At 43.3% G+C, this 15,743-nt stretch overlaps 2 protein-coding genes across 2 annotated transcripts in view; one reads left to right on the forward strand and one right to left on the reverse strand.

The window, feature by feature from the left end:
- Positions 1 to 15,743, reverse strand: part of LOC307097669 (ribonuclease 4-like) — a gene marked incomplete at its 3' end in the record, with an annotated part of 85,660 nt that overhangs the window by 38,864 nt on the left and 31,053 nt on the right. The window lies entirely within an intron of this gene.
- LOC307097986 (ribonuclease pancreatic-like) lies at positions 7,236 to 8,826 on the forward strand. Its single transcript, XM_079768323.1, has 2 exons — positions 7,236 to 7,312; positions 8,228 to 8,826. Exon 2 carries the CDS (start codon positions 8,253 to 8,255, stop codon positions 8,721 to 8,723), a length of 471 nt encoding a protein of 156 aa, XP_079624449.1. The 5' UTR covers positions 7,236 to 7,312; positions 8,228 to 8,252; the 3' UTR covers positions 8,724 to 8,826.

The following is a 15,743-nucleotide window of genomic DNA, read 5'->3' on the forward strand; positions in this document are numbered from 1 at the left end:
TACACAGTAAGTATTTAAAGTTTGTTAAATTGCATTATAATTTTACATCTCAAACTGATTGGTAATAAGCAAAGGACCTGATATAACCTAAATGTCCATCAAGAGGAGACTCGTTAAATAAATTGACACTGTCGAATCATTATAAAAAAAAAGAAAAGAAACTGAATTTTAACAAAATTCCAGATGCATTTTAAGAGAAAAAGCAGAATCTGAAGCAGTATATACATAGTATACAATATCCCATATGCTATAAAAACATATACATAGCATAGACAAAATTGTGGAGAATTATGCACTAAAACATCAATGTTTTTATAGGTGATGAAAATACAAATAACATATTTGTATTTGTTTATTAGGTATTTTATTATTTTGTGCCTTTTCAATATTTACCACCCACTTGGTAACTTAGAGGAATATATACTAGAGCTTTCTTATGAATAATTACTTACTATTGGCTTATTCCCAAAATTAATTGAGAGTATCTAGTTCTATGAACTCTATTCCTAGATTTACCTCTAATTTTGGGTCTCTGATAAGACTGTATTCTTGAAATTTTCATTTACCCAACGAATTAATGATGGAACTATAGATAGGCTGACATTGTTTTTTCTTACTATAGAAATCAACATATAATAAATTAGTGTATTAAATTGCAATACTTATTTTTTGTGCAACTCAGCTATACAATTTAAGCTTTAAACGTCTATTCTGAAGACATTGTGTGTGTTTTTTTAATAAATATCAGAGTTTGTGCCTTTTTAAAAATATTAATATATACAAGATCCATATTAGGGTAAAAATTCTTTTTTTTTTTTTTTTTTTTTTTTGCTGGTATTTTGACAGGAATTCAGGAGGGTGGGAGTCAGGGTAAATAAGAATGTTTCTCTCGCTTTCTGCATTTCTGTGTGAATGAATTTCTTTTTTATTTAAACTGAAGGCAATAATTGGTGAGTACTGCAACAAAAACAACTTTGCATCTTTGAAACACATAAAGGTCTTATGGAAATAGATGTTATATTGAGATCCAATCTTTCTTTTGGGAAGTATTAAGAGGAAGATCTTTAGAAACAGAAAACACTGAAAAATTGTTTTAACTGAGTGCAATCTTAGAAATCATCTTTCTTCACACTTTCATTTCTCAGAAAACAATTCTAAGGCTCAGAGAAGTCACTTGGTTTGGCCACAGTCACTGCATGACCTGCTGACAAGCCTTGTGTCCCAGCTGGTGGAGGGAGCTGGGTGTCCTGCACCAACACTTATGCTCACACACGTGCTTTCTGACAGTGGGATACTTTCTCCTGCACATGTGACACAACCATAGCACTGCTGAGTTCTGCTTTTCTATTTCCTCTGTGAGAGATAAACTGGGGAAAAGGGGAGAAAAGTAGAGTTGAGTTTGGCACAGTGCCAAGAATAGCAGAGAGGGATTAAGGATTAGCCTTTCTGGAGAAGTGAGACTCATATTCAGAGAGAGAAAATCCTGCCAGATCAGATTGCAATGAAAGGAGGCATCAGGACTGTTTAATTCACAGCTGAAAGCAGATCAGCTAGTAGGTCAGAAGGTTGGACTTAATGAATCAATAAAAGGCTCCACTTAATGAGATGTGAGACTTGTCCCCTGAACTGGATAAAGCTGAACTCTCTTCACTTGATATGCCTGCATGGACTTCCTCATCCACGTGGTTTGTTCTTGACAATATCTCCCAGCTTTAGGAAAAGAAGCACTATTGTGCTCATTGTACCAGTCCTGGTAATTAACTCAAGGAAGAAAGCAGGAGATGGAAGATGCAAGACCCCCAAAATTCTAAGCAAATGAGTGTTCTCAAGACTTTGCTTCCTTGATGGAGCCAGCATGTGAGGCTTCTTAAAGAGAGGGAGAGACACTGCTTGGAGTAGATATTCTCCTGGGGAACTCTTCCTCCTAAGCTGGCTCCCCTCCCTCCAGCGTCCCTAGTAGAATCAACCAATGCCCCCAGAGCCTGGAGCTGGGCGTCCCGAGCCACTCATTCCCTTCCTGCCTCCACTTCCCTCATCCCAGCTCCTGCAACGGAAGTACCCCTGAAAATACCTCAGTATGAGTCCCCAGCCCCCAGAACTCCACAGGTCGGGGCAGCAGCAAAGCTATCCTGCCTTCTCCCACCACACTTCACAGCAGGAAGGGCAGTGGGAGAACTCTTGGGGAAATCAGAACTAGAAGAAGAGATCAATTTCACTATTTATTGCAGTTCTTTGGATGCACATCCTGGTGTGCCCCACCCAGGGCACACCAGGCAGCACAGTGTAGTGAGGACCCTGCCCTGGAAGTTGGGGACCTGAGGCTGGTTTCTGTTTCTGCTGCCAAGATGCTGTCTGACCTTGGGACTGCTGTGACCTTCAGTCTCCTTGTATATATAACGGGAAAACGATGAAACATCCTTTCCATTGCTTGTGTCCTTCCATTCCTTGAGTTCAAAGTAACTATCTACATCTTTTACATATTGAAGTTTCTTGCTTGGTATTGAAGGTACTTCTATTTGGGCCTTCAGCTTTCTTTTCTGTGCCATCCCTCACCTCCTCCCAGTCACATGGGAGAACTTATTATTTTCAAAATAAACAGTACTGTACCATGAGCATCTACTTCTCTTTCTGGGCTTTTTTTTTTAAATCTGAATTTCCCTTACCGTATGCCTAATAAAAAACACCTATATATCTTTAAAAGTCCTCCCAAGGTGAACTTTGCTCTGAAATCTTCCCCTATTTCCCCCACTCCACCCCTTTTCTCCCATTGCTTTCTGATAACCCCATCTTCATCTGTACCGAGCTCATATTAAGGTCTAGTTTGTATTACAACTCTAGGGGCTGCTTCTCTGGTGAGAATTTTCAGCACTTGGATCTAAAACAAAGTTCTTGAATTAGCTGCTTAGCTCTTCTCAGGACAAGACAAGGTCTGTGGCTCTCGTGGAGACTGCAGAGTTCAGACTCCCAGCTCCCTCAGGTGTCCTGCTTTCCTCTCTTATCAGTTGTTTTCTTTCCTCACCTGAAAATATGTGTTTATTGATTTTTTAGAGAGATAGGAAGTGAGACGAAGAGAGGGAAAGAGAGAAGCATTGATGTGAGAGATAAGCATCAATTGGTCATTTACCACCCAACCCACAACCCGACCAGGTATTGAACCCACAACATAGATATGTGCTCTGTCCAGGCATTGAACCCGTAACCTTTTGTTGCAAGGGATGATGCTCTAACCAACTGAAAGACCAGGCCAGGGCTATCAGCTGTTTTCTTTCACTCAGAAATCCAGGTCAATAATTAATGCCACTGTGATAAGCTTTCAGAAGAGCTGGCACAAGTGGGTTACCCTAAAATAAAGAATGGAGGCACTGGTGCTCATCCTATAAGGGAAGGGCAGGGAGACTCTCCTAAAATGGGTAGAACCAAGGAGACCACTGAACTGCCTAGGCTGAAAGATAATTAGGTCTTCTCCCAAGTCTCTGTCTTTCCTCATACACTGTGAACAATATCTGACCTCCATTAAGAAGACTCAGGGTGGCACTCAGAGTGGGAAAGGACATAGGGCAGATGCACTCTGTCCTTGGGGCTGAGGAAAACTGATAGTGTCAGGAGGCTTAGAGTGAGAGGGAGGAGACTGGGGCCCTTCTCTATGTGTTCCAGAGACCAGGCTGTTGACTGCACCTGGTGGGCTCACACACAGATCAGAGCTGCCCTCTGGAAAAGTGCAACCTGTACCTGGTTGGCCTCAAACAAGGGCTCAGGTGTTGGAACCCCTTTTTTCCCAGTTCACACTGTTGGATGGATGGAAGTGAAATGGGCGTGGAAAGAGAAATGAGAAGTCTTATAAAATGGGAATCATCAACAGGAATGGTAACCTGCACAGCCTTGAAAGCATTTTAACCTTTTGTCCTTGGCTCTAGGAGGATTTCAGAGATTAATTTCCAGGCATCTATGGGAGGGGCAAAAATGTACTTCCTTTTACTTTCCCACCTGCACCTGGGATCAGGCCATTTACTGATGTGGCTTCATAATGTCCCCTGGTCTTGGGAGCCTGCCTTGAACACTCCAGTTCATCCTTTCTCCTCCTTTTTGTGCTTCTTCATATGCACGTGAACAAACTTTGTCTAGTCTCTCCTGTTAATCTGGCTTTCTTCAGTTAATTCACAGGCCCCCAACTAGGAACCTAAATGGCTATGAAAAATTTTCCTCCCAACACCACTCAAGATGATAAGAATACTATCTAAGGACTAAGACAAACAAAACATGGGTGGAGGATGAGGTGGTGGGTGAACTACAGAAACATGAAACTAAAAGCTTATGTTATGCCATGGCTTCCTTAGCCCCCCTGCTACTTCCAAACTCCTACACTTTAGCAAATAATGTTGACTTGACTAAAGATGTCTTGGCTATCACATGGCGACAATTTTGAAATTTCATTTAAAAGAATTCTGTTCTTTCTACCATGGTCCCTTTCTTCTCTCCTCTACCTCTTTCCACCTCTCTCCAGGATTTCAAAATTGCCTGCTTTTTAAGCTCAGGTTTTTAGCAAAACCAAGGTCTGCCTATTACTTGACCCCACCCCCTGTAAACAGCAATTCAGAGATCACCCAATGTTATTTAAACAGTTTCCTTTGCACAGAACCTCAACACCACTCCCTATGAACATCACTGACCTACCATTTATAGAAGCTTTCTAAGCACTCTTGAAGAGCTTTGCACATCAGACCTTATTTCAGTGTAATAACAAATCTAAAAGGTACATATTATTATCCCCATTTTAGAGACCAGGAAACTGAGGAGCAGGGAAATGAATCAAGTTCTATAACTTGCCCAGCTCTTAAGTGCTAAACTACAATTTGGACGGAGACAGTCTCAATCCAGAGCATTGACAGCCCTCACCCTAAAGCCAGTTCCTCCCTAAATGTCCCTGGTGCTTGAAGCTGTTGCCCCAGCACTGCAGTTCAGAGCCAGTGAGTCTGTCAGCTATTTTAGGAAAAAATATATTCAAGAGGAAGAAACTTAATGTTTTTTATGTTAAAGCAGTTACTGAGGAGGCACCTGAAACAGAAACAGCACCTTCACATTGGGATGTGGAATTTCTAAGCAGGTAGCTGCAGTAAATGAACACCCCTTTCGGAATGGTTTTGAAAAGATGAGCCAGTGAATGAAAGAGGGAAAACTGGGAATTCCCAATTAACAATGAAGCAGGTATTGATGATGGTTCAGAATTTAATGAACATATGGATAAATACTTGCAGTATTTTCCAAAACAAAGACCAGTTCACTATTTCATGGAGCTGGTGACCTGTGGCCTGTTAGGGTCGACAATGGAGGAACACATGGAGCCAAAGTGGTAAGGGATTATAAAATTACTTGAGGCCCGGTGCACGAAATTCATGCATTGGGGGGTGGTGTCCCTCAGCCCAGCCTGCACCCTCTCCAATCTGGGACCTGTTGAGGGATGTCTGACTGCCCATTTAGGCCCGATCCAACTGGGATCAGTCCTAAACGGGTGGTTGGTCATCCCTCTCACAATCCAGGAATGCTGGCTCCCAACTGTCCTCACCTGCAGGTCTTGTCCCCCCCAACTACCCTTCCCTGCAGGCCTGGGTCCCCCACAACTGTCCACCCCTGCAGGCCTTGTCCACCCCCAACTTCCCTCCCTTTCAGGCCTGGTCTCCCCCCACCCCAACTGCTCTCCTCTGCAGGCCTGGTCTCCCCCAACTGCCCTCCCCTGCAGGCCGGGGTCCCCCCCAACTGCCCTCCCTTGCTAGCCTGGTCTCCCCCAACTGCCCTCCTCTGCCAGCCTGGTCACCCCCAACTGCCCTCCTCTCCTGGCCTGGTCACCCCTAACTTCCCACAACTGCCCTCCCCTACAGGCCATCTTGTGGCAGCCATCTTGTGGTGGCCATGTGTGTCCACATGGGGGCAGCCATCTTTGACCACATGGTGGCGGCCATCTTGTGTCTTGGTGTAACGGTCAATTTGCATATTACTCTTTTATTAGATAGGATTAGGTCATCTGGTTACCAGATGGGCTGAGCCCCCAAATGGTATCAGCACACAGGGACAGGGAGTCAGAAATTTTAAAGGACTCTAGGCGGGCTTTTTCTGGGCAGAGAATTCTCTGGGTGGTCTGGATCCTAAGAAGGTTCAGAGGAGAGAGATAATGGTCTTAGCAAGTGGAATGTGGTCTAAGCAAGAGGGAATGTCCTCTGTGAAGTGGCCTCAAGGTCAGTTTCCAGGGGAAGGAGTATCGATTCAATTATTTGGCCTTTCTAAAAGCCCATATCTGAGTGTTAAATAAAAAGTAGAACAAATTGAGTGGTATAGAAGTTACTTTAATAAAAAACAGGACATTCTAGAAAAAAGTGACATGCAAACCATACCGTTCAATGAAAAAGAATGGAAATGTTTATTTCAAGCTGTTGGAGTTGATATTATAGCTAAATAAAATAATTTTCCTAGAAAAAATAAAAAATCTAGAGCATGGAGAGAATTTTGCTATTTCTCACTCAAGCAGTATCAAAATTGTCACACCAAAATAGATCTCTACCTAGGAGGGAATTCTGCTGCTAAGAAACTTATTGCTCTCTATTTTTTCTCTGAAAAGGAATTTGGGTTTTGATTTATCTTCAGTTTCTCTACTTAACTCTGACCTACTGGATGAGTGGTCACTGAAGATAAAAATTGTCACACACTCACCTCAGGAATGTTGAAGTTACCAGAACTGGGTGAGGCCATGCAGAGGTTTCCTTCTTACCCAAACTGTTCAGGCACTCTCCCCTCCTCCAGATTGGGGAAGCATGCCAGCTAGAGACAGCTGGATACTTCTCCCACTTCCCACAGGAGAGCTGCTGTTAGGAGTTTGGTAATTCTGGTCAAAACCACTCCAGGACTCCTGGGGAGAGAGATGACCTCCCTTCCCCCCCCCCCTCCCTTGATTACATATTATGTGCCCTTTGCTAATCTCTAAGGGCTATTTGGTGAAATGGCCCCCAAAGAGAGAACAAAGACGTGGTTAGGGTTTGAGCATCAGGGCCTTAGTGACTTCCCCTGCTATCCCTGTGAACCAGTGGAGAGATGAGATTCACATGGCAAGAAAGACTCCTATAGGCAGGTTCATTCCCCCCAGCAATTCTGAAAAGAGGGGAGCCTCGGTTATTCCCCATTGTCCTCAGGGTTGCTCCTCCTACCCTTCTTATCTTGGAAGCCAAGCCCCTTTGTAATTTATATAAGCTCCACTCCCCAGGGATCCAGTGACTGCAGAAACTGGACTTCCACTTGCTCTTGCCTGGCATCAAAGCTAAAGTCCCAGGTAAGAGGCCTAAGAGGTGGTCTTGGAGCAGCTTCTGCTTGAGGTCTGGAGAGGAGGGAGGCAGGGTGGGCAAGGTTAACCCCTAAGCTTAGGCTAGGCAAATGTCACTGGGGGCAGAGCTGGGATGGGAGCTAGCATTCTGGCTACAGAGAACACATGGGGCTAGAGAAGGAGCAACCCCAGGTGAGGAGAAGCAAGCATCTCTTTTTGGAATACAATGGCATCCCTTTATGATGCCAGTGCCAGGCACTCGGTTGAATTTCCCTAATGTTGTAGGACAACTGAGCTCTGTCCGCCATGACCCTGTATGTCATGGCAGTAACCACGATACAATTTGGCTCATGGTTTAGACAAAAAGATCTATTGAACCACTAGAACACTGAGTAGAAATGTATTTTAGCCCTAGCTAGTTTGGCTCAGTGGATAGAGTGTCCACCTGCAGACTGAAGGGTCCTGGGTTTGATTCCAATCAAGGACACATGCCAGGGTTATGGGCTCAGGTTGTGGACTTGATCCCCAGTAGGGGTTGAGCAGGAGGCAGCTGGTTAATGATGTTTTCTCATTGTTGATGTTTCTATCTCTCCCTCTCCCCTCCTCCCTGAAATAAATAAAAATATATTTAAAAAAAGTATTTTAGATACAAAACATCCAGTATTCAAAAACAGGACCCCTGGGATTTTAGGTCACTTTGGAGGTCACTACCCAGAGGGGAAGACCCGGCTCCCTGTCACTAGTAGGGTCAAATGCTTTGGAGGCGAGTACATGTGAGTGTCCCATCACTTGGAAAATCTTACAGGAAGAAGAGTGTCTTTCTGGCTGACCTGAAGGGAGACTGTAAGCCAGGGAGACCACAGGTGGCACCTAGGGTTCTCTTCTAAAGTGATGCTTTTCCTCCTCTCTCTCTTCACTGGCTAGACTCCTCCAGGGCACTGAAGCCACCATGGCTCAGGAGAAGTCCCTCATCCTGTTTCCACTGCTAGTCCTGGTGCTGTTAGTGCTGGGGTGGGTCCAGCCTTCCCTGGGCAAGGAATCACGGGCCATGAAGTTCCAGCGGCAACACATGGACCCAGACGGTTACCCCAGCAACAACTCCAACTATTGCAACCAAATGATGAGGCGCCGGAATATGACAGAGGGACGGTGCAAACCAGTGAACACCTTCGTGCACGAGCCTCTGGCAGATGTCCAAGCCATTTGCCTCCAGGGAAACATCACCTGCAAGAATGGGAGGCCCAACTGCCACAAGAGCAACTCCAGCATGAAGATCACGGACTGTCATGAGACAAGTGGCTCCAAGTACCCCAACTGTGTCTACCGGACCAGCCAGAAGGAGAGGCACATCATCGTGGCCTGTGAAGGAAACCCGTACGTGCCTGTCCACTTTGATGCTTCAGTAGAGGTCTCCACCTGAGACCAGAGCAGTGAGATGCCCCACCTCACCGAATCATCTGTCTCCCTTCCTCCTTCTTAGCACTGGGGGAAATGACTCAAGTTAGGGCTCCTATGCAACACAAAAGTGTGGTTTGGGGGGTGAGGGGTGGGTTGTGAGGTGGGTCCCATGTGAACTACTTTACTGCTTCTTTCAATAAAACTCAGTTGCAACTACCTGGCTTCCTGAAGCTGTCTTCAATCAGGTTACGGTTAATGTGATTGCTTTCCTGCCAGTAGGTGAGAACTGTAAATCTGGTTAACTTTGGTGAGCAGCAAGTAGAATCATTAAATGCCCCCTCTTCTGACTCTTGGCTCTTAGAGATAATTCCTTTTGTAGATAATCCCTTTTCAAGTAGATTCCTTGATGCCAAACATAAAATTTTAAGTGTGGAGGAAAGACTACTCCATGACATGATTCCTGTCCCGTGAGCAGGACCTGGGCCAGAACAGAGATTGCTTCCCATAAATCCCCCTTAGAGACTGTCAGACCATAATTGATGTCCTTTCTGACCCCTCCCCTGCCTCCAGTGACTTGTTCCTTCCTGGAACAGGCCATTGTCCTGATCTGGTCAAGCATGTACAGTAATTTCTGTACCTGGTAGCATTCACGTATTATTATCCCAGATTATCCCCCACCTCTTTTAGCCTAAGTAAGTTTATTGTCACCTGCCAGGTGTCCTGGGGATCTACTCTGTCTCACAGCCACCCAAGACGAGCCTTGTAGTAAGTTTCCCTTAGTGAATTCTATTAATTACCAGACTGGAGTGACCAGCCTCTTTCATTGGTCTTTCCTTGACCTTCCCTTTGGGAAGTAGGTTTTCAGTCCTGGGACCTTCCCCTGGGTCTGCATGTACTAACAAGTGTGGGCTGGTTAGATAAAAGGGTGCTGCAGAGGACACTCATGCTGGGTGAACTGACAGAAGGAGAAGGTCAAACACTAAAATCTCTGACACAGAAGGAAGGACAGTGTGACATCAGGAAGACCCTGCCCAGCCTCAGGGTGGGGAGGAGGAGGAGGAGTGATAAATGTTTTCTTTTCTTAGTGACTTTCCCTGCTATCCCTTTCCTTTCCTTTCCTTTCCTTTCCTTTCCTTTCCTTTCCTTTCCTTTCCTTTCCTTTCCTTTCCTTTCCTTTCCTTTCCTTTCCTTTCCTTTCCTTTCCTTTCCTTTCATTTTCTCTTCTTTTTTTCCCTCTCTTTCCCTTCCTTCCTTCCTTCCTTCCTTCCTTCCTTCCTTCCTTCCTTCCTTCCTTCCTTCCTTCCTTTTCTTTTCTGACTGAGCCACTAAATCAGAAAAATAGTCAGCTCTCACTTGGAACATTGGAACCTTCCATTTAGGAGCTAGAATGGATTTTAGAGGTAAAATAACTATATTTCAACTTGTGTACAAACTTTCATTAGAAGTGCCTATTTGGACTGCTGTAGAAGAACTTCTAAACCATAATGTAGTTGAACAATAGCCTCTGCGGAAGGCATGAGAGAAATAAGGATATACATGCCTCCCATTTGCCACCCCTGTTCTATTGTATCCCCTGCTTTCTATAGAGGAGCAAGCTGAATCTCAAAACGGTTAAGTGGCTTGCTCAGGGCTGCTGCTAAATAGTGGCACAGCTGGGAGTAGACCCTAGGCCTCCTTGCTTCCAAGTCATCCTTTCTGCCACCAGAGTCAACTCAAGAAAAAAAAAAAAACTCGGAGTCTTCCTGCTTCACTACATGCTGTGGACTTGTGGCTCTTCCTGAGCTGGTGGCTCTCACAGATTCCCAGAGTACCTGGCCTGTGAGTCTGCTTAGTTGTTGGCAGAGCTTCCTTACATTTCTTGAACAGACTAGACTCAGCTTCTGTCATCACTTAGCCATTTTATTTGTCCCTTTGTTTACAGCTGTATCTGACTCTAGACAAGGTCATAGGGAGAGAAAGTTCCTACTTCCAACCAGTTTCACCACTACTGTATTGTCTTTATATACTGCATTTATAAATGTTGGAAATGGTTATTTTTCTCCTGTAAACTGAATTCTTAGCCCTGGGAGCTTCTATATAAGGAGGAAACCTGCAGGCGAGAGTGGTCAGATATACCTGCATTTCTGGGGTAATGGGAGTCTCAGTCCTTACCAGCAGTGAGGATGCAGGAGGGGGAAAAAGGAAACTTTTTAAGTTTTTAGATTTGTTTCCTGTAGACAGAATTTTTCTTATCTCACCCTTCTTCCCAAGCCTGAAGCTTCTCAGTTTTGCTCCTTAGTGGAACTTCTAAGAATGCTAACTTGGTGTTTTGCTACATTTGTAACTGCATATCACCACTTCTGGTTTCTGGGTCTTTGTGCTTCCTGGGTGTTAACTGAAAAAGAAGAAGCAATAAAATAAAATAAAATAAAATAAAAATAGAAGCAATAAACATTTATTTAAGATCCAAAAAAAATGCAATTTGGGAGAACAAATTCAGACAGAAACCCAAATAGTGTTCCCCCTTAATAGAAACTCAGGGTTTTATGGGGAAAAGGGAGGAAGATGAGATAAGTTGTATTAAAGAAGATTTATCGGTACTAGATGAGGTAAGTTATATTTGTACTTCATGCATTGGCTTGAGATTTACCTGAAATTGTATTTAATTTGTTGGTTAGAAATTTGGTCATTCTCAAAATCCAATTTCACCAGTCTTTACAAATAGGATACTCTTGGCATTCTTAGAATTCTGGTGGTTTGGTACAGCTTGTAAGATAAAGAAAAATAAGACGTGCAGAGTAGTTCCTCTGAAATGGCTACTTAGGCTCTATTTTAATATGGCTCCACTCATGTTATCTTTCACCTGGACCATGAGACCACTGGGCCTCCATCTGTGGAATAAAGTGATAGGTGACAACAGATGGTCCAGGTTCAGACTTGCACAGCCAGGGAGCCAATGGGAAGGAAAGTGGTCTGAAGAGGTGAAGACTGGGAGAAAATAGATGGGGTCCTATCCTGGAGGGGTCCAGTTGAGTCAAGAAGAGAAACAGCCATCAGGAGACAAATCAGAGGTCTTGTTCTGTGGGGCCTATTGCTACCCCACAAAAAAAGGAGTACTAGTTCCTCCTGATGTTAATGTCAGAATTACACCCCAGTCCTTGAGTTCAGCTAAAAAAGAATTCAGAGCCAAGAACTGAAATACAAGCAAAAGTTTATTTAGTTTCTTTGTTTTTTGTGTTTTTTTTTCGTGTTCAAAAGTTTATTTAGAAAGTCACAGGGGTAAAAGAAATGAGCCAAATGTGCTTGCATGACTTAAGAGACAAATTACAGTGGCAAAAGAAGGGCCCTTGGAGCTTAGGAGAAAGAAAGGTAAAGATAATGCACCTGAGGGAAGAGGGAGAAAGGCACCATTATGCTCCAGAGAGAGTGTGCCTGGGGACAAAAGTGGGTGTGGAGAGTTGTGGGTGTACTCAAGAGAGGGAGAGCACCTGCTCAGTTCTTCATCTTAAGGGTTTTTATTTGTTTTCTAAAGGTGGGGATTTTAGGGGAGGTCTCATGGGAGGATCTCAATAGCATATTCATCAACTTTCCAAGTGTGTCCTTTCAGGGTCATGGTCTCTACTGACTGACTGGTGCTAGGGTAGAAGATCATTAGTCATTACCTCTGGTCCTGATGTCAGCCATGTTGTTGCTTCATCTGGTTTTGCTGCTTTTCTGGGCCTGGAGCTGAAACTCAACTGAGGTCTAGATGTTATCTCTAGTTTGACCAAAACTGTCTCCTTAGTCAACATCTGTTCCAAGGCTTTGTTCCTAAGATTATTAGATGCGACTCAGAACCTCATTGTTTTGGGGGCTTAATGCTTAAGGGAATGGCCATAAAAGGGTCATATGGGAGTTGTATGATACTATTCTCTGGCTCCCTTGTTCCTCCTGTAGGAGGGGCTAAATTGCATGACTAATGATATAAAAGTTCAAAGGGTCTAAACTGCATGACTAGTGACATGCTAGGAGACAAAAGGTCACCTTGGGGGCAAGGTCCAAGCCTATAATACTTTTTTTCTCTTGTTTTGTCCCTTGTTAGGCACCCAGGAATGTCCACTCTGGCCTTTGGTTCCTGCTCTGCTCATGCCTGTCTAGATTCCTACTCTATCACCAGAAGACTAACCCAGGCAAATTAACCTATAACCTTTCAGCTTATAGGCTGAAATAATTATATCCAATGAAGAATAATGTTAATTTTCAGAAGATTCTTTAAACCAAACAAGCTTCAATAATTCTACATTCTCAGTACACAGATAAACACATACTAGTGTCCCAGCTCTTCCTTACCCCTGCAGCTTTAAGTGTATCTGATATAGTTGGCAGTTAGACAGACATGAGCAGAGTAGAAATTACAGGCCAGGTACAGAATGTTACCAGGGTAGAAAGTACCTGGTGCCTAGCAATGGGGAAAACTTTGTAAACAAGTATTGTAGGGTGGGACTTCACCCCCAGGGTGACCTTTCCTCCCCTAACATATCATTGTTCATACAGTTTTCATGTCCTGAGCTTTCATATCGCAGGTCATGGAGTTCAGATTCTCCCCTGAATTTTCATCCCTTGGAATGTTGTTAGTTATGAGAGAGTCAGAATAAGGCCAGAGAATAGCATCATACAACTCCCATATGACCCTTGTATGACCATTCCCTTAAGCATTAAGCCCCCAGAACAATGAGGTTCTGACCCGCATCTAATAATGTTAGGAATAAAACCTTGTATCTTTTGACCAAGGAGAGAGTTTTGGTCAAACTAGAGATAACATCTAGGCCTCAATTGCGTGTCAGCTCCAGGCCCAGAAAAGCAGCAAAACCAGATGAAGCAATGACATGGCTGGCTTTGGGATCAGATGCAATGAATAATGATCTCCTACCCTCACACCAACTAATCAGTAGAGATCACAACCCTGAAAGGACACACTTGTAAAGCTGATGAATATGCTATTGAGATCCTCCCCTGAGACCTCTTCTAAAATCCCTGCATTTGGAAAATAGATAAAAGCCCTCAAGATGAAGAAGGACCAGGCATCTCTCTCAGGTTCCTGTAGCTTTTATCAATTATAGTTATTTTGCCACAAACTCTATCTTATTACCATTTAATTTTATAGAACATGACATTAAAAAAGAATGTATAGTTTTTGTACATTCTTCCTTTTTGTTACAGACCCAAGGTTCATCTATTTGATGCTTCAAAAGAAAAGCCAATATTTTAGACTTCAGATTTTGGAATAAGGAAAGATTTATTGATCAAGAAGACCTACCTCCAGAACTTTTTCTCAAATTCATCTTAAAAGATTCTGAAATTCAGGCAGCTTTTACTGTCAAAGTAAGGGAGGAAGGGTGACACAAGGGTGGATGCCGGTCTGAGACAGGTAGGCATCTAAAAGGATTCCAGGAGGAGTGTAAAATTTCTCAATCCCTTTGTTCCTGGCCTATTCGTTGACCCACTGATCTGAGTCCAGTTATGGATACTCCTGTGAATCTCTGAAAAACAATCATTACTTCGTGCGTATTTCCTCACCTCTGCTGACAAAGGGGCTGCTTAAACCTCAAGCAGAATTCCTCGAATCAATTGAGATATCTATAGTAGGAGCTATTAGCCTGCAAACCATCAGAGAGAAGCAGCATTTCATTCTGTTCCTTGGTAAGGATGTGGTTATGTTAATTTCAACTGTGGAATTTTACTGAAAGCAAGGAGTCATAGTCTGGCCTCTTAGTGGGAGTCCTTTCAGGCAAGACGGAGCCTAGATATTCCCCCTATACCGTCTCATCACTAGGCATGTTTTACAAGTGAGTGTGGTGACTGCCCTTTAAAGCTCATTACTTATGTGTCATTATCTAGTTTCTTCTTGTTATATGTCTGGGCAAAGTGACTCTGAAGGACAATTTCCTTCCTCTTCTGCATTCCCTGACTATGTGGCTGGGTAGGTTATTGTTCAATATTTTTATTGTGGTGATTGTTTTTATGAGTGTTTATATATGTGGATGAAAGGGCCACATGCTAACCTGACAAGCTCAGGGAAGGCCTGCATGGCAGTCTTGCAAACTCATAGACCTAAAGTAACCACAAAGGATTGTCTGCAATTAAACTTTAACTAAAAGCAGTTATCGTTGTCAATTGTGAATTTGGTTGACACTTCTATTATAGAGAAAGGGCAAATAGTGATATTAAAATATTTCTTCTAATTAATTTCCTTTCAATGTGCACAAATCTGTGCACTGGGCCACTAGTGTATAGATATAGATGTAACCAGCCATTCTCCAGAACATTTCTCAGTTCGTTGAAGTTCTGCTTCCTGCCATATGTCGACAGTTTGGCTCAAATAAACTCACAAAAATTCTTTACAGGTTTGAAGGTCTTTATGTTAACATATATATGTCAAAACTCATCAGATTGCTCAATTTAAATATGTATGTTTTAAAATATGCAATTATACCTCAATAAATCTATTTGTGAAATGTGCTTTTGATACCACCATCCCATCCCCTCCTTCACCAAGGACAAAATAGTTTCCTCTATGCATATCTAGGCTTTTCATAGTTGCCCAGAATGCAAGAGTAGGCTTGGTAATAAATAGAAAACTAAGGGAAAAAATTACTTAGAGGAACTTATAAAACACCCTTGGTTAACACAGCAGTTTTTGTAAAGGCAAACTAGCACAATCTCTTTGGGACAGAGGGATCAATGACTGCAGTCTATAGGGAAAACCTTGAGTCTCTTCACTTCCCTCCTTCCAGGTGATTTTGGCTGGCTTCTCACTCAGGGTCCTTGCCTGCCATACCAGAATCCAGTCTTGTCATACTTCAACTCTTAGTCTGAATACAGTGCAGGAATGGCTGTGGCACTGCCCACTTGCCACAAAGCACACTGGTTCCAGGCCAGCCCCAGGTCTCTGACTGCTCTCTGATCCCTTTAAAGGGGGTGTTAAGCAATGTTTGCAACATTAATATTTAACACAAGTCTACCGAAGGACTGCTGTCACAAGTCACTGTCCCATGGTAAAAGACAGGAAGTTGGGAGCTGACTA

The sequence above is a fragment of the Cnephaeus nilssonii genome (assembly GCF_951640355.1).
Source record: "Cnephaeus nilssonii genome assembly, chromosome: 4".
Lineage (NCBI taxonomy): Eukaryota > Metazoa > Chordata > Mammalia > Chiroptera > Vespertilionidae > Cnephaeus > Cnephaeus nilssonii.